At 34.5% G+C, this 20,481-nt stretch overlaps 1 protein-coding gene across 3 annotated transcripts in view; it reads left to right on the forward strand.

Annotated features, from left to right (window-relative positions):
• The window catches only part of GRM7 (glutamate metabotropic receptor 7), a 532,166-nt gene that overhangs the window by 374,753 nt on the left and 136,932 nt on the right, over positions 1-20,481 (forward strand). For all 3 annotated transcript variants that reach the window (XM_087954616.1, XM_087954615.1, XM_087954617.1), the window contains exons 6-7: positions 5,100-5,300; positions 9,211-9,350. In XM_087954616.1, the coding sequence (XP_087810742.1) occupies positions 5,100-5,300; positions 9,211-9,350 (341 nt within the window). The remainder of the gene's footprint in view (positions 1-5,099; positions 5,301-9,210; positions 9,351-20,481) is intronic.

Here is a 20,481-nt window from a genome sequence, read left to right on the forward strand (position 1 = left end):
TACATGGAAGTGTGGTGGTAGCATCTTGTGTGGCCCTCGTGGGTGTGGGTCTGGTGTCATTCTTCATGTAAGGTACTCATTTGTTAATGAGGGTGGGTTTCCAAATGGCTGGTAGGCAGGAGGTATCATCTCGTTTATTCATGCTGTGTGGGCGTTTTTCTATCTCTATGGCTTCTCTGATTATTTTGTTGTTGAAGTGTTCAGTTTTGGCGATAGTTCTGGTATGTTTAAAGTCAATCTCATGTCCTGTGGCTTTGAGGTGTTGGACCAGGGAAGAGGTCGGTTCTTCTTTTTTGATTGAGTCATTGTGTTCTTCAATGTGTGCACTTATTCTTCTGTTGGTTTGTCCGATGTATGTGGTGGTACAGGTGGTGCATGGGATTTCGTATACTCCTTGGTTTTCTAACTCGATTCTGTCTTTAGGGTTTCTTAGGATGGTAGATATTTTTCTATTTGTGCAGAATGCTGTCTTAATGTTGTGTTTTTGGAGGATCTTGCTGATTTTGTCTGTAGTGCCTTTTATATATGGGAGGAGGGCTTTGCCGTTCTCTTGTTCTCTGTCTTGGATTTTGGTTGGGGTTTCTTTTTGGATTAGGTGGGTAATCTTCTTTCTTTGGAATTCATTGGCTGTTAGTACATTAGTGAGAGTGTGTAGTTTGGTTTTTAGGTGTTGTTCGTTGGCTAAGCATTTTGTTCTGGAGATGAGTGTCTCGGCTACGGAATTGATCTGTGCTGGGTGGTGGTGTGAGAGTGCGTGTAGATAGCGGTTTGTATGTGTTTTCTTCTGGTAGATGGTGTGTCCTAGGGAGCCATTGGATTTTTTGTATACTAAGACATCTAGGAAGGGAAGTTGATTGTTAGCTTCTGTTTCCATGGTGAATTGTATTTTGGGATGTAGGCTGTTGAAGTGTGTGAGGAAGTTGTTCAGTTTTTCTTTCCCGTGTGGCCAGATTATGAAGGTGTCATCTTCATAAGATGTTCCCTTCCTAGATGTATGTATGTATGTATGTATGTATGTATGTATGTATGTATGTATGTATGTATGTATGTGTGTATGTGTATGTGTGTATATATATATATATATATATATATATATATATATATATATATATATATATATATATATATATATATATATATATATTTTCTTAAGTTTTCGCGGGTACTTACATGTATGGTGTTTGGCTTGGTTCGAGTATTTCCACGTCATTGTAGTTCTTTTAAAGTTGTAGCATCGTTTCAGCAGAATCTCATCTGCCATCATCAGGCTTCTGTATTGTGTCCGTCTGTAGGTCAGACTTTTACAGTGGTTTCAGATTTAAATTTAAATCTGAAACCACTGTAAAAGTCTGACCCACAGACGGACACACAATACAGAAGCCTGATGATGGCAGATGAGATTCTGCTGAAACGTTGCTACAACTTTAAAAGAACTACAATGACGTGGAAAATACTCCAACAAGCCGAACACCATACATACATACATATATATATATATATATATATATATATATATATATATATATATATATATATATATATATATATATATATATATATATATATATATATATGCTTGATTGGTGTTTCTAATATCTTCTGTCTGTTTTGTAGCATTTTTTTGTCTTGATTAGCTGGCAACATTGTGTTTCCTGTATTGGAGGCTTTTAGTGCGGCTTGGTTTCGGGTAAATGGACTATTCACTCAAGTCCCTATTCACTCCCAACTCCAGATGAATGTTGCTTATTTCTCTCATCAAAAAGTTTTTCTAAACTTGTAGAGGTCTAGTATATTCCATTCACCAGTAGACGTCACCCACAGCTTAGGTTTCAGAGTTGTTTCAAGTCTTGTAGATTTAATTAATCCAAATTTAGTTCAGTTTATGGAAGCAAAGTCATCAATTCAAGTAGACTCAAGTAGATAGTCCAGCATTTTGTAATGCCTTTCTAAAACAATATCTGTCCAATTTAAAAATCCAATTTTTTATGTTTTAAAAGGTCTTTAGCTTTTCTTACCTTAGTTCTTTTCTTTCAGAACTAGGATTTTTCTCTCTATAGTTGTTTCCCACTTTAAAAATAGTTCTAAGGGGCTCTTTTCCTGGATTTTCTTCTTTCTTTTTTCTTTAAAGTTAGGGACTAAATAAAAATGAATCTTCTCACCCAGCTCCAATCACTGTTCATTTGCACTGCTCCTGCACATTTCTTTGTTGCCTCGGCTGTCCCAGCTTTGTGGCATCCATGATGGATGCCTCTTCTCGTCAAGGGAGAGGGAAGAAGCCCTGGATCCAGCAGGAGAGTTGCTGCTCTCCCTGAACTACAGGGCACCTCTCTTTTCTTCACGACCCCTACAGGTTGTCTTTAGCTCCTTTTGTAGCCCTCCAACAGGGAGAATTCGGCATCGGACCATGGAGATCTGCTCCTCATGTCTGATATTGCTAATATAACATCAGCTGGAAGTCACCACTAAAAATGTTTTACTGTTATTGCACTTTAACAACTGCAATTATCTATGTTAAGAGTAAGAATAAATTGAAATTAAAATTAATTCTATGTAGTAAAAAATATTGCAAATAAAACAGGGAAGTGGCTAGCACATAAATTAAAAAAGAACACTATATTTAAATTACAAGCCATACAAAAAGCATTGCATCAACATTATACTAATTTATATAATGGAAGTAACATTTTCTGTAGAGAATAGAAATGACTATGCAAAGAAACACAATTTACCTTAGATTACTGAGGAACAGAGACATATTATGAATAGATCTATCACTAGACAGGAAGTTTCTGGTGCTATAAAAAAGAGTAAAATAGGAAAGTTTCCTGGATTATCAGGTTCTTGTTATCAAAGTTTTGGTACTTTTACAATCTTTACAAAACATGATTACCTCTGTCCTACAGGTAGGAAAGATACCAGAAAAGGAGTCAATATAGTATTAATACCTAAGCAATATAGTATTAATACCTAAGCAAGAACAAGATTTGATTTTAACAACAACAACAACAACAACAACACACTATAGGCCCATATCATTATGGCTTTCCTTCAAACCTTCAAAGCACTTGTCAGGCATCATTCAATGAGGAGTAGCATGGAAGAGCTCCATAGGAATCAGCAAAATAGATGATGTTAACATGACAAAGATTATAATGACTGAAAAACCAAATCACACCGAAACTGCTTGAATCAGAAACTATATCTTATGTGGGACTTTCAATGTATATCAAACTTTTGATGATCTGGGTCATCAACCATTCCACATAGTCCCCATGGTAGACCATGAATTCCCAAGCTTGGTTTCAGACTTTGTGCCTTAGGGAAGTTACGTTCAAATTCTCCAGTACCACAGCTCTGAACAGCCCCACTGCCATTTCTGTAGTAGCATTGAATCATTTGGCAGGATGTCCGCTGAAAACTACATTGTTATCTGATCTCCTAAGTCCCAGCCTCACAGATAGAGTGTAGCTTTCTCTAAAGCAACACCTCAAATGGCCATTGAAAGTCTTGCAAACAAAAATAGTCTGGCAAAGGTTTACAAACAAGAATGGCCATTCTATCATCCCAATCCTGGGTAAGAGTTGGCTCTGTATTCAGTCCGTTTGCAAAATGTTTGAATGCATAGAACATGTATTTTAAAAAAAGGAAGCTTCCCAAAATAGTTTAAGAGTATAATATCCGTATAATATCCTCCCTACCCCCAGAGTTTATTATTCTATATTAGAATGTGATTTAATTATAAACCACGGAGTAATGCTTTTGGAGAACATGTACTATATTTAGCTCATTGTCCACAATGATGGATTGCATATTTTACAGATGAATGGAGAATGAGTGACTTTTATAAAGAAAAGTTGATGAAGTGAATATTTCTGGCCACAGAGGGATCCTGATTCTGATCTTCTGTAAATTATTTCGCTGTAACAAATGGTGTTGATTTTCCTCATGAGACTCTCTATTTAGGGGAGCAGCCTAGAAAAGAAAAGAAAGTTCAGTATGAATTGTCTACCAAAGCAGAGAAGACCATTGTCAGTTCTGAAAGGCCATTTAACAGAAGAATCTGTGAACATGGAAAGGTTACAGTGTTTTGTCCATTTTTTTTAAAAAAAATTATAATTAGTTTTAGAACCAGCACTTGTGGTATCCAAGAAATGATTGTTACAATTTCCTTTGCAAAGAATGGAGAAATATGGACTGCCTTGCAAATGAATATTTCGTTGGCATTCTGTAGATCCCAAAGCTATTTTATTTCTTCTGGATTAAGAAAGGAAACACAGAGACACAGAAATCATTTTGCATTTTTGCAAGATCCTCATTTAGTGTCTTGGACTGAAGAGCATGCAAAGTATAAAACTTTGGAATAATGTATACTTAGCTAAATGAATGAAGGAAAAAATATTTCTTCTTGCAAGCCACCCATTTTGCCAAAGGCAACTCTAGGCAGCTTACACACATTGAATAAAATACAGTATAAAACATTAAAACAAATAAATACCTTAAATCTAAACATTGAATTAAAGTAAAACTAAGCAGAATGGCGAGAAAAGCAAAGTTTGCACAGGAAGGAGGTATACATTTTACTTTACTTTATTTATTTGTTCAACTATGATCCCATAGAGAATTATCAGTTTGGGTGTTATTATGGATTTTCACCCTTAGATTAGAAACTAAATTTAGTTTTTGAATATCAGACCCAAATGTTCATAAGCTCTTCATAAAACACTAACTCCATGTAACTGATAGCCCTGGGGCAGATGGATTCCTTTGTTTATTTTTATTTATTTATTAAATTTATATGTTGCCCATCTTTCTGATAAGGCTTTGTACCAACTAGATGATAGGCAGACGGGAGAGAGGGGGGAGGGGTTTTTTCCTCAAACTACTGCTTATTTGGCTTCAAAATCATTTTTTCAGCATTTCCTGAAATAATCTAAGTCTCATTATGGATTTCATCTTAGAATTTTTTTTTTAAGACTGTTCTTTTCAAATAACTACTATTTCTTCTCATTCACATCCATTATTTTTGATATAGACTTAATGCATTTATCTGATGTTCCTCAAAATCTCCCATCTCTGTGTCTGTATCCTTAAATGTGTAGGACAGGAAAGGATCGGAAAAGACTCTCACTATGAACAGGAGGGTAGAGTACAGTTTGTGATCGATGCTGTTTATGCCATGGCTCATGCCCTCCATCAGATGAACAAGGATTTGTGCAATGATTATTCTGGAATCTGCCCAGAGATGGAACACGCAGGGGGCAAGAAGCTACTAAGATATATACGCAGTGTTAACTTCAATGGTGAGTCTGTATTCTTATATCTCCCTCTTATTTCACCTTAATAATCCTAAATAACTTGTTAGCCAATACTTTATTAATCTAACAATAATGATAGGATGTAGTGCAAAATGTGTTGCTTGTTGAAGAGTTATTTTGTTCTTTCCCATTTACCATGGAAATGAACTATTGTTTAACTTTCTGGAATTTATTTTTGTCTAACAACTTTCCTATTATCATATGGCTAATTAAAAATATAATAGGAGATATATAGCCAGTTTTGTCTAGTGATTAAGGCACCATGCCAGAAACTTAGAAGACTGAGTTCTAGTCCCACCTTAGGTGTGAAAATGAGCTGGGTGACTTTGGACCTGTCAATCTCTCTCAACCCAATCCACCTCACAGGATAGTTGTTGTGGGGACATTAAGTTAAGGAAGGAGAATTAAGTAAGGTGAGATAAAAAATATTTATAATTATTATATTATTCTATTCTGTTCTGTTCTGTTCTGTTCCATTCCACTCCACTCCACCCCACCCCATTCCTTTCTATACCACACTTCTATTATTAATTATATGATGTATCCTCAGTGTTAAAACATCAAAAGAAATGAGACTCAACACTATTTTATTAGATTTGTGAATGAATATTATTATGCACTTACAACCTATTGGTAATGATTGTACCTTCAAAACCATGTTGCTTGCTGTTCATCTTCACTGTTGTGGTATTTTTATTGTCATAATATATACATTTACAATTCTATATGTATAAAAGTGATGCAGTTAGTCTGTTGCAGAAAGGAAAATGACCTGCAGGAATAGGCAAGATCCTTTGAAAAGGCAGCAATGGGAAAGATGTGATTTAAGTCCAAAAGAAGGAAAAGAGAGTATACACAAGAGACTCAGACAGATGCTGCCTTAATTCAGATGAGTGACTACTGAGGATTGTGGGAATAAAGCACTGTCAGACTTGCAGGATTCTATTATTATAGCTAATATTAATAATGAATAAATTGTTTAACCTTTTGTGGAATCGGTTTCTTGGTTTTGATAAGGGAAAGTTGGAGAAAAAAAGGGTGAAAGATCATCACATGTTAAGAAAAAAAGGTTGGGAAACAAGCAGTGGAAAAAGGCAGGAATAGCACTCTCATGGATTAGCTTGCATGACTTATTATTTGTACTTGAGATGAAAAAAAAGAAAAGAAACTGATTGCCAGAAAGGTTCCATTCTTTCTGAAAGCCAAAGCAGAAATAGGCGTGGATGTATACATGTAATTATAAAAGGGGCTGGGGGAGAAAGCTTTAAAAAATCCAAACATATAGGGCTTATATGTACAGATAAACCTATGTATATAAAGTTGTACAATAAATATTTCAATAAATGGAGGTTATAATTCATTATAGTCATTCATATATAATCTATGTATGCTGATGAATTCTGCAGACCATTGAATAGTTGGAGCCATCAACTAGAAAATCTTCTTTCTTATTCAGGAGTCAATTCCCATGAGATAGGAATACACTTGAAAAGAATACAAACATCTAAAAATACTGAATCTCAGAATTAAGTTAATGTATGCAATAACTTCTTTCTCAAATGGAACAATTATTGCTACAAAAACATGTACTTAAATGAAATATTAATTCCACTTCATTCCACAATCTCACCATTTATTCTACATAAATTAAATGAAGTCATTTCTGAAATGTTATTTCTTCTTGAATTTCAATGAAGTCATTTCTGAAAACTTATTTCTTTTTGAAAATGATGTAATCTAAAATGTATGATGGTGCAGTGGTTGGAATGTAGTATTGCAGGCTAATTCTGCTGACTGCAAGCAGTTTGATCCTGAGCAACTCAAGGTTGACTCAGCCTTCCATCCTTCCGAGGTGAGTAAAATGAGGACCCTGATTGTTGAGGCAGAATGCCGACTCTGTAAACCTCTTAGAGCTGTGAAGCAGTATACATGAATCTATAAATAATTAAACATATGAATAAAATAGAATGGAAATACAGAAGCCAACACAATTATATACATATAAATATGAGTGTTATTGAAGTTTTCAGTATTTTTAACATCTTTTTCTATTAATTAAATTTGCAAAGAAAATAAGCAAAAACAAAGTAAAGGTTATATGTAAATATACAAATGATGATTATAAAAAGGAAATAACTATTTAAAAAGCAGATGAAACAACAATAAATAAAACATTATTTTAAGAAAGCATTTTGATAGTCCCTCCTTTCTCCCACTCCCTTTTTTTTTTTGCCATACCTGCTAATTGTTGTTTGAATATTTTTGCACCATACTTTGGAGGTTCTTACATATTTCTGTTTAGAGATGATGATGATCATGATGATGATTGATGGGGTCTCTGCTATGAAGACACAACCTCATCAAATTGTTAATAATCATCTTGACTTCAGAGCTGGGAGATTGTACGGATGACACAGTATTTCTACACTTGGTGACAAAGCTAAGGAAGCAAGTTTTTAATGTCAACATTTGTTAATTATGTAAAAGGGACAAATTAAGGCCACAAGTGTTGGCTTTTTGAATTTATTCAGTGTCACATAAGTTATTAACTTCTAGAAGTAACTTAAGAGCAAAGAGTTCCAGAAGACATTTTTAGTATGAATTTCAAAAGATGCATCTGCATTTCTATTATTGGAAGGACCCAACACTTTCTTCTCCCACAGTTTGTACCCAAGTCAGGAATATAACAAACCAGGTCAGTGTTGGCAAACCTTTTCAGCACTGACTACCGAAATGGGAGTGCATGTGCATGTGGGAGAGCACCAGAAACTGAAAGAGCAGCTTTCCAGTGTGTGTGCAAGTGCCAGAAACCAGAAAAGCAGCTCCCTGGTGTACAAGTGCACGACGGCCACCTGGTCTTCCGGTTTCTGGTGGTTTCTTCCGGTTAGGAAAATGTAAAATATTCTTGAAGAAAGAGATGTCGAGGGAAGAAATGGTGAACTGAAGGTGGCTCCTCAAAAAGTAGAACTGAAGACTGTGGTGGAATGAAGTGCCCATAAGTGCTTCAGACAACTGCTCCTTGTGAGATGACTGCAAGGCAGTGGTCTCTGGTAGATTTAAAGCTTTCAGAAATGAGTGAATAGCAATCTTGCTCAAACTGTAGGTAACACCTCTGAACAGACAATAAGTTTGCATACTTCCTTTCTAATGAATTTCCAAAACTGTTTGTTAACTGATTTTCATTTATTAAGAACATTTAGATTGACAGGTTTCACAGCACAAGGTGAGTAATTTGGAATAAACAGAAAAGGGATGATTAAAATTTTGATTTTAAAATGTTACAAATGAACTAAGGCTGCAGATAAATTTGAAATAAGATTTTGGAATTAGTTATAAAGAAACTTTCCTGTGGGAAATGCTGCTAAAAAAATTCCTTTTCTGTAATAGAATGGAGAAATGTCATATAACCTGTCCTACGTATGACTTAAAATAGAAACAGGATAGTTACTGATATTTTTCAAAAAGGGATACTGGGGAAGAGCATTTTAAAAGGAACCATATAATACTGCTGATAGGAATTGCTGGGAAAGTTTAATTTCAGCTTTCAAAGCCTTTAAACTGATACAATTGACCATTTTCCCAACATTTGGATTGGTTTATGTTGATATTTTTTATCAGCTTAAAATTATGTCTCCTATTTAGATTATCCTACTCTTAAATATGTTATTTTAATGTCCCTTTTCATTATTGCTTCATTTAGACTTTTATGTTTAATTTCTCTATCTATTGTCAAGAGAATTGTATTATTGGGTAGCTTGAAATTGAAACAAATAACAAAATTAATTAATGCTTGTTAGTCATGCTCACACAAATAAAACAAAGCAAGGGTATTTTTTTTAAAAAAAAAAAAGTTTTGCTTGCTTTCTCTTTTCTTTTGCTTCACATCCTTTCTTAGGTAGTGCTGGCACTCCAGTGATGTTTAATAGAAATGGTGATGCACCAGGACGTTATGACATCTTTCAATATCAAACCACAAATACATCCACGCCAGGCTACCATCTGATAGGCCAATGGACAGATGACCTACAGCTCAATGTATGTTCCCTTTATTTTCTTCTTTCATGGATGGTGCAGTAAGAAGTATGCTATTTTTGCCAAACACATGTTGAATTTGTCTTTATTATTTTATATAAATTTCTTTTTGGATAATGAGAAGAATCTCACATGAATGAAAGCCTTGTGTGTTGTATATTCCCATTATGTGCTTCGAACTTATGATGATTCTAAATGTCTAAATGTTTTGTGAAGTGTTGCAATTTTGGGATCTGGAAGAATCCAAAATGGTTTTCAAGCAAGTAGATTTATATGGTATAAGTTTACCAATTGTCTGTATTTTCATTTTTCTATAGAATTAAATCAGAATGTTCTGTTCACTCAAAATGCAGTCTGTATTATAAATTCCATTATATAATTTCCCCCTGCAAACAATTTCCTAGCTAGTAAATTCTGAGTCTGTCTGTCAGTCAGTCTACTAATATGAAAAGATTTATAATGGTTTTATGATTTTTCCAAGTGTGTTTGAAACAATAGGTTGATATCTCATTTTGGAAGGCCCATTAATTGCATGGAAAATTGAAACGTTGCTTGTACAAACAAAATATATTTGTGTAATGCCAGGAGTTGATAGTGAAATTTTGTTGCAACTGCATTAGCTGAAAAATAAATGAAATCTTCTGCTAACATAGACATCTCAATTGCTGTAATTTCCTCAATATTGTCTTATCCTAGACATAATATGCTAAACGTATGAAAGTATGTTGAGTCAAGTGGAAAAAGGATTGACTTAGTAAATCATTCATATCCCACTCATTTTTTAAAAAAAAGTATGGCAGGAGTATTATTAGAGAGAGGAAGAATGTTCTAAGACAGCCTGAGATGGTGGTAATGGTTTATATGTATTTCAATCAAAGCAAGAAAAAAAAATCTACAAAACATAATGTTTCTACCCTTGAAAATAAAAGTAAATAAATAAGATTTTGTGTGTGTATGTGTGTGTGTGTTTGTGTGTGTGTGCATGAAAAAGACTACATGGCCACATGTTGCTGCTATTCCAAATATGAGGAAGTGATATTTTTGTAACCAGAAGTTGAAGAAATATGAACATAGGGAAACCCTGTTGAAGGCAGTAAGGCATTCTTTGGGGTGGGGGGGGAACATCATAGATGTAGGCTACTCTATAAACCTTTTCATGACTGGGTTTGGCACTGAAGTCTGAGCTCCCATGGATTTACATTTGATTAAATAAAAAATGTGGCTATATTCTCTGAATATCATAAAACGAACAGATGCCTGATTTGATATATATTGGCTGCTATTCAGCTTACAATATGTTGGGATTAAATATTACTCCTTTAGAATGACTCCTTTTTCATGAACTGCCGAAAGAACACGTGCCTGCTTTTGAATTTGTAATGATCATTTAACAGCCCAGCCTAGTATCCCATTTATCAGGGTAAGAATACTTCTGTCATTCTCTCTCCCTTCCAAACACTGGATTTCAATGCCTAAAACCTGTCCAGCTGCTCATGCATTTGCAGGCCATGTCATGCTTTACAAAAATGCCAAATTATCTAAATTGCATTAATTTAAGGGGAAAGCTTTTTAACGCAGTGATATCATTGTCCAAATTTACAGAGATGATTCTGAAAAAAACAAAACATTTGGATATGAGCTAAGGATGTTTAGGGGGAAAAAAATAATGTTGGTGAAGCATAAAAAAAGATCTGCCTTCTCTAATAATTTATTTGTTTGTATGACTGTGAATGCAGTAAAATTTTTGTCTTGGCACAGCTCTGCAGAATTATTCCAGCCAATAAGTTGCTTTAGGTATCTGATTGAAATACAGAGCTGAGCATTATGCTTCTTGATACCAAAACCCAAAGTGTGAGATTCTTTTTTCTTTTTCTGACATATTTGTTATCCCAGCTATAGTATAGTTCCCCAGGTAAAGTGAGGATGCAAGGCAGGTAGGTGAAATGGATGAGAGTATCATGCATAGTTCAAAGAAATGGAAACCTTACTGCTTTCCCAATATTCTTGAATTGATCACCTTCATTAGACAATTATTTTTAATGAAATAGCACAGTTGACATGTTAAAGAAGTATATTCTTTATTCAACCAAAGTATAACAACAACAACTATTATTATTATTATTATTATTATTATTATTATTATTATTATTATTTAGTAATTTATATAAATTTGTACAACTCTTGACTCTCAGTTACTGTGTGTGGCTCACACAAGCAAAGAAATTACAATAAAAGCATTTCAAAATTAAAAATAAAGATAAAAGATGCCAGACCAATGAAGTGAGAGGTCTCAGTGTTCCCCTCAAAGACCTGGGTGAAAAGTGGGAAGCATCCAGATCTTGGGAAGGACCTCATTCTAGAGCAGCGGTTGCCAACCGGTGGGCCAGAAGAAAATTTTGGTGGGCCGCAGAGAAATCATATCCCCAGAGCACCCCCCCCCCAAAGCAATTAATCCAGGCTGCGCAGAAACACAAGGCTGCACCACATGGCCTGCGGGAACCATTCCCACCCACTCTTTCCCCTGCAAACTTGCCTGCTAAATTGCTATTTTTCCGACCATCAGCTGTGAGGTTTAGTTTAGCTAGGAAGCAGGAAATGGTTGGATTTCTTGCTTTCTAGCTAGTCTTTAGATCTTTGGCTCTGCTTTTAAGTACAGCCGAACCTCCCTTAGGACTGTAGGTTCCATTATCCAGTGCAGACTCATGGCAAGCAAATTTTCTGTGACAGAGTTAGCCAATGGCAGATAGACAGATCACTGAATAATTCTGTGAGCAACTCAATCTGCCTGCCTGCTTTGTCTGATTTGGGGTAAAAGTTACTCTTTTTTCATAAAAAATTCAATATTTATATAAATATTTATAATATTTACACACAACCATGCCCAGCCAGTCACATGACCACCAAGCCACACCCACAAATTAGGACATGCCCACAGAACTGGTTAGTGGTCCCTGGGATTTAAAATTATGAGTTTGGTGGTCCCTGAGGTCCAAAAGGTTGGCGACCCCTGTTCTAGAGGACAGGTTCTCCTTCAGACAAGAGGCACTTCTGGAGTCCTGAGAGATGACATGGTTTAATCAAAGAAATCTAAAACTGAGGAAGATCAAATTGGTCAGGCAGATGTCAGTTCCCAAGCCCTATGCTATCTAGAACTTTTTAGATAACCATCAGCATCTTGAGTCATACCTGAAAACAAAGATCAAAACTTGGGAGAGAGTCTCTATAGAAGAGACTTCCCAAGGAAAACAATTTAGTGATGGAAAGATTTTTTTTTTGCCTGCTGCATGTTACTCTACATTGCGTGTAGAGGATGTATATTTTAAAAACATCTGCAAAGAGTTCGCCTCTGATTTCTTTATTTTACTTAATCTTCTAACTTTAAAATTCAATCTATGGATAGTTACTCACCTTTCAACTCTTGATTATGACATATGCCTCTCCTGTTTTATATTATACTTTTTGGTTTAACATTTGTTGTGCATTTATTGAAGTATAATAGTAGATGGAGCAATAGAAAAGATGTAGTAAACAAGAGCTTTTTCATGGGCTTTGGAGGGTGGAAAAAAGGAGACAGATGCCAATACTTGTTATGTTATCACTTGTGTAGTTAATCAAACCCAAGTATGTAATGGTGCATTTACATGATAAAGTCCAAGAATGGACAAGCAATGAGAAATTCTATGTTTTAAAAGTTCTATGCATTTACTGTAATATACTAATATGTTGGATAGTGTACAAGCATTATGTGAGTTTAGAGTCACATGTAGACTCACTGACATGAAAGATTTCAATTAGTCATTTCATTACTAATGTTTTATACTGACATTAAGAGAGTCTCTGTATACCTACCTTTTCATTGATTTACAGTCTTGATCAAACAATAATTCAGTAAATGGAAATATCTTCTTTTATTTTCCTACTGTGGACTCTGAACCTTCTTTAAAAAATCATCTTGTAGATATTCCTTGAGATGATACATCTTTCCTAACATGAAGATACTCTTGGATGCAGTCCATAGGGCATCACTTTTTGTCAAATTCTTAAAAGGGCTGCTCTGTTTTTGAGGATTTCAGGTATTTTTTTCCCTCAAATTATTTAAAGAATTAATTATGAGGATTCAAAATATATAGCTTCAAATATTCTAAATACACAGCTTGAATACAAAAGGCTACGTAAAAGTAATTCCTCTTATCATGACAGCTGCTAAACACCATCAGCAATTTTTGAGAAACTATATATTACCTTATAAATTTTGTTAATCAGCTTTATGTTAGTTTTAGTCTTAATCTCTTGTTTTTGTTTTTGTTTTAAAATCTCTTTTTGAATATTCTTTGTTATGATGTAGTCCTATGGCCTAGGGCCAAAACAAATAAAAAACTAATTGTAAAACCATTAATAAAATCAAGAAAATATATTTTAGGCATATTTTAACGTTCTCTTCTATATTTCTATTCCAATCTAATCTGCTTTGAACTGATTACATCAATGAAATGGTCTCTAACTGTGGATTGTATGGAATTTTTTTAAAATAAAGACAGGCTTTTAGTCATATTCTAACCAGAAACTTTTTTAAAGAATGAAAAAAGTAAATGTCAATCAAACCTTGGACACATGAATTCATGATTGGCTTAAAGACTGATTTAAATACTTTCCATAAAGTATGATAGAGAAATATGAATATCCGAGTACAATCATCTCTCTTATACTGTGACTTGTTATATGATTATATGAATTGCATAATCCAAAAGCATAACCTGGAGGTAGTGATGTTATGTTGAAACCCATTTAATGACATATCACGGTTTGCTATTGTTGTTTACTAGCTATTAAAACCACCACTTCATTTGAATACTCCTTAGTTTCATATTTGCTATTGTTTATTCCATATACTGCTACAGATTTTCTCTTTAGATAAATACTACAGCTTCATGGAATTTAATGACCTGAATAGACCTGACCTCTGTAGTCTAGAATAAATGTCAATAATTATTGTAGTTAGCCTAGACTTCAGGAAGAAGAGAAAGCACCTCAGAAGAGAAACAAGGGGGAGGAGACGGAAGAGAAACTGCTGATTCCTAATATGAAATAATGGAAGAAAAATTATAGCTTGTGCTACAGTTAGAAGTTGCTTTAGAAGTATGTTTTATGAGAATGAATACATATTCAACAGTCATATTGCAACTCTATTCCAAAATATAAAAATGTTCATACTAGTCTCCCCCCTTTGCAATAATAGTAATAATGTAATTAACTTTTCACTGTTTGTTGCAATTGCCCTTATCCCAACTACATGAACACTAATAGACTTTTTTTTCCAAAGCATTTTGTAACCTTATTCAAAAACACTTCTGAAAAGCTGTTGCTAACAATACTATATGGCTGTCAATTGTTCCAACAAGAGGAAAATCAAAAGCTATACAATAAATGTAAGATGATTTACATAGTTTGCTTTCTCTGTGGCTGAACTATATTAATATGGTAAATCCCAATTATTCCTAGGCTTTTCAGAAATGGGGATATGAAAAGATTACAAAAGCAGAATTAAGATGACTCCCACTCAGAGCAAAACAAAAGCATATTGAACATTTGAGTACACACACACAGACGCAGACACAGATACAAACTATATATAGTATAAAATACATACCTGCAAATTATTGCGTGCCACAAATAAATAACAGAATAACAGAGTTGGAAGGGATCTTGGAGGTCTTCTAGTCCAATGCCTTGCTCAGACAGGAAGCCCTCTACCATTTCAGACAAATGGTTGTCCAAACTCTTCTTTAAAACTTCCAGTGTTGGAGCATTCACAACTTCTGAAGGCAAGTTGTCCCACTGATTAATTGTTCTAACTGTCTGGAAATTTCTTCTTATTCTAGGCTGCTTCTCTCTTTGATTAGTTTCCATCTATTGTCTCTTCTCCTGCCTTCATGTGCTTTGGAGAATAGCTTGACTCCCTCTTCTTTATGGAAACCCCTTAGATATTGGAACCTTCTTATCATGTCACCTCCGATCCTTCTTTTCATTAAACTAGGCATACCTAATTCTAGCAACTTTATATATGTATATGTGTGTGTATTTTATATATGTATATAAAATATTATATAGTAAAATATATATCAGGCCTTTGTGAATCAACATTGATTAAATTTAAACTGGATGTTTATAATTTAGACAGGATCTGATTTCATTAAAACCAGTTCAAGGGTACATTTGGGAAGGGTGTGTATCTTTTAAGCTGTAATGGTGAAATTCCAAGCAAAATGAAATTGCTTTGTTTTCCTAGAATGAGATGAAAGGAGGGATGATAAACATTTTAGAGAACATTAACACCTCCTCCACAGTTTCACACAATAAAAATATATTAATAACAAAAATAATAACATAAAAACAGAAGAGTAGAAAATAATGTAACTGTGTTAAAGTCATACACATATATAACCAGGTCAATTGTCTCCTAAGGTCCAAGCCTTCCCTCCCTCCCTCCCTCTCTCTCTACGCACACACACACACACACACACACCACTCTTGTGATAGTATTAGATGAGGATACAAGATATTGTCCAGTAAAATGCCTATAATATGTTGCCACACCAATGCATAAAATATTATGTTCCCATTTTAAAATAAAAATGTTTATTTTTATTTTTTAAATAAGCCCTTTTTCATGTGTCCTCTTGTAGTTTTGGATTCAGAAAAAAAAAATGATTCACTGACTCACCTCAGTGAGCAGAGTACCTTTGACCTTGGGATTTTGGAAATGACAAGAAGCTGAATTTAGTTGTCATGGCTGGTTAGCAAGCAAAGCCCCTCATGGTGAGCATATGCTCACTGCAAGTCAGAGTTGTGGCTCATTGAGTTAGTCGAGCATAAGCAATTGAACCCCCATTCATAATGCTGAGAGCTGAGTCAGTGCCCTCAGTCCTTCCATTAGTAGAACTAACAGAACTATAACATACTAGCTCTATACCCATGCTTCGTTATAAAACTATATGGCCGGGCTTAGTTTTTGGGGAGGAAAATAAGGGGAAAAAATTCTGCCTCTGCCTACCGACATCCATTGGTATTCATCTGGCTAGTGTCCTGTCAGTGTGTGAGAGAATTGAGGGCTGTTTGGAAACTGAAACAGTATTTGCTGTGTGAGCAAGAAGGAGACAGCAAGGAGCCTGGGCATGGCTTAGCTCAACTGTTCTGCACTAAAGCTGCTTGCTGCTGTGAAACTAAAACTGAAACTGAAATGCCTCTCCTCTGCTTATGTTTTGCATTTGGAACAGATTTCTTTTCAGGTGGAGAAGAGTAGTAGAACTCCTATGCATCCGAGCATGTTAATAATAATATAGGAAATACTAATGCTCTGAAGGTCATTCTGAAAAATCCTTTCTTAGTGAGCACGTAGAATCCAAGAGGAACATACATGCCAAATTTCAAGTTTGTAGGCTTTATAGTTCTGGAGATTTTATGATGATGTGTGAGTGGTATTTAGCTTTTATCTATCTATCTATCTATCTATCTATCTATCTATCTATCTATCTATCTATCTATCTATCTATCTATCTATCTATCTATCTATCTATCTATCTATCATAATAGAGATCCAAGTTAGTTTGTGATTATCCAAGAAACCAAGAGCTGAAAAAGTGATTAAAGCACAGAGAAATATGCTTTGGGTCTTACCTCCCCAAAGGTGCTCTGATTGGCAGAAAGTTTAATGAGGAGATAAATCTTGTTGATCAGCTGCTCATGTCACTGTCAGAGGGCCCGTCAATCACTCAGCCCCTTCCCTTTTCCATAAAGTGGAAGTTGCTGCATAGTATCTCATCTGTAACAATCCCAGAAGCCATTAAAAAAGCCATTGCATCAGTCAAATGCTTGGCTATAAAATGCTTCAAAATCATCCAATTTGATTCATTGCTTTAGAGCTGGTTCCTGCTTCAGTTAATGACTCTGCTTTGATCAGCTGGTACAGTTAAAGCTTCATCAAATTACTCCACAGCGCTACAATACATATAGGCTAGATTGGTAGCCTTTTGTAAACTTATTAAGACTCTTTGAAGATTCATCACAGAAATGTGTGTGCACACTGACTGTTATGAGAATCCCAGTGAAATATTTGGACTGACTTTGGAATAATTACATGCTGGATCTTTTACAACAGAACTTTAAACAGCAACAACAAAGAGTTTAAAAATCTTTTCTAATGAATTATTGCTCAGTTTGATAGGATAGACTACTAATAGGGAAAAAAACAGTTTAGTTAAATTCATGGAAAGCAATTCAAGTAGGTATCTCTGTCAAAGACTGAAAGACTAGAAAAGGGCTGTCAAACTCCCGGCCCGCAGGCCAGATGCATCACATGCTGGCCATGCCCATGCCCAGTTTATTGAAGGGGGGAAAGTCCTTTTTTTTCCCAAAAAGTTTTTTATTTTTAAATTTTTACACATCTCTTTACTTGGGCAACATGGTTCCAGATTATAACACTTGTACATAATCATACTTTCATTTCCACCAATCTTATATAACATCATCTCATATGATTATCCATTTCACTCATCTTCAAATAAATTTCCATATTTCAATTCGTTAATTCAATATCAATATCATTTCATCCAAATATAGATTCCCAGTTCTTTATCCTCTATTATTTCCATTTTCAGCTTACCACCTATTTTATTTAAAATTATACATCATTATTATCCTTAATTTTCCCTAAGCCAATTATATGATAAACAATCTAAAAAGGGTAAAAATAAAAACCAATATACAGTATTTAGGATCCACATGATATATCCCCTCAATCTATCTGATTTAATACTTCATTCCCCAACTTTAAACATATTAACATTAAATGATCAACTGTATATTTTAAAACATGTATTTTAAAATATCCCCCCTGAAATCGCTAAAATGACTTCTTAATATATCTCATTTCATCTTCACTTTTTTTCTAATCATTAATAATCATATTTTTTTCCTTTTCTACTTTACCAAAACTTATATGTTTTAATACATTTCGCTTTCTTTATAATCATTAATAATCTTTTTTTTTCTTCCTTACCACTTATCCAAAATTTATCTATATATATATGGTATTCAGCTTTGTTCGGGTATTTTCCCACGTCATTATAGTTGTGCTCTTAAAGTTGTAGCAACGTTTCGGCAGAATCTCATCTGCCATCATCAGGCTTCTGTATTGTCTAACAAACGCAATACAGAAGCCTGATGGCTTCCGGTTTTGAGCTTCTTCGGCAACAGATAGAAATCCGCGATCGTGCGCGGTTTTGGTCTGGGCTCGCTGCTGGAGTGCCCCGAGCCAGCTGGTTTTGGGGCTAAGCCACCCCATAGAGGTGGTGAAGAGGGGGAAGACTGCAAATAGGGTTGAGGAGAGCTGCATCTCTCCTCCTCAGCTGGCCATTACTCCCTTTCCCGAAGGCAGTTGCAGCGGTGGTCAGAAATGGTCACCTCAAAGAAGAACTTGACCGGAAAGGAATGTGCAGGAGGAAGATAAGAAGTGAAAGTCCTAGCTGATCTGGTTAAATTGCAAAAGCAACAACTAAGGTACCCTGGAATTTAAACTAAAAAAAAAGTAACATCCTTCCCAAAGAAGATTCGGAAGCAGCGAAGGAAAGTGAAAAGGGAAAGGTTTGGCTTTTTTCTTCTTCTCTCCCTTTCCCTATATTGACAACTAAGAGACTTAAATAAGAAATCAGAAAAAAAATCCTCTTTGACATCAACAGGCAATTAAGCTGAAAATAAAATAAAATGTCAAAGGGATAATAAAGATTTCTGGACATTAAAAAAAATTTTATAAACAGGAAAGGAGAAAAAAGAATAAAAGGGCAGGATCTGGAAAAAAGGGAGGAGACTGCCTGGAATTATAAGGAATCTACAGTAAAACTTCAACAAGACTTCTAAACGATACATTTTAACTGAAACTTGATAACTAAATTGTAGAACTCCAGGAAGATAAAGTGAAAAAAAAAGCAAAAAGAAACAGCTTGCGTGTATTTGGATTACTTGGTGATCATTGGATTCTTGGTTATTGCATTTAAATGACTAAAATTAATTGGGTAGTTGTTTAAAAATTTATGCAATGGCACTACTTCTGGATGAATTGAAAATGGGACTTAAAAAGTACAAAGAAGATGCACAAGAAGGGAGAGGTTCTTTTGGCTTTGTTTTTCAATTCTTAGAAATGGAGATTTGGAACTATGAGAAACAACAAGAAACGTCTGCAAAACAAGAAGACTGGGACAAAGAAGAAGCAATCTTTAATGAGCAAGTAATTCTATGTGGGGAAGAAAAAGGAAAGGGGGGAAGAGAATGGAGAATTTAAGACTTAAAAAAACAACCAAAGAAAAGAAAAATAGTTCAAAAAATAAGTATAATATTGGAAAGCAACAGAAGAAGGGAATACAGAAGAGAGAAATAGAGGTAGAGAGACAAGGGGGTAAAAAGGGGAGAGAGAAGAAGAGAGGGAAGAAGGAAAAGAAAAGAAGTTACAAAGGACAGAAACAAGATATAGAGAAACAGGGCCTATTTAGAGATAATGGGTTAAAATTTAACTGAAAAAGGGATTCTGTAAAGGTACATAAGATTGTATTTTTATATTAGTATTAGAAATAATTTTAGAAAATTGGAAACAATGTATGATTAAAATGAGGGATAAAATAATTACTGTAATCTTGTGAAATGTTTGCTAATAAAATAAATGAAATAAAATAAATGAGAGAATTGAATTAGGAAGGGACGGGAACATTTTAATTAGTTAATGTTTTATAAAATATAAGTGAAGGGGGGATTAATTATGGAAAGCTTATAACTGTTCCCATAGAAGTATGATATTTAATTGAAAAGTAATGTTAAAGAAGTTAAGATTTTAATGAATATTAACATTAATGATAGAATTGAATTGGAATGGAATGTGTTGTTTTAACTACATATATTTATAATCCTTTTTTTTTATTTTTAAGAATATAGTGTGTATTTTAAGAATGTACCAAGCAGAATCCGAATGGAAGTTATGTATTATATTGAATGTTATAACTTTAAGGTATATATTGAAGCTCAAATAAGAGTTAAATGGATAAAATTAAAAGATATAAAGGTGTCATACTCCAATCAGCAACTACAGGAG

This window comes from Notechis scutatus, chromosome 2 (assembly GCF_049901735.1).
Source record: "Notechis scutatus isolate UNSWTSFEM ecotype Mainland chromosome 2, rNotScu1.2, whole genome shotgun sequence".
Classification (NCBI taxonomy): Eukaryota; Metazoa; Chordata; class Lepidosauria; order Squamata; family Elapidae; genus Notechis; species Notechis scutatus.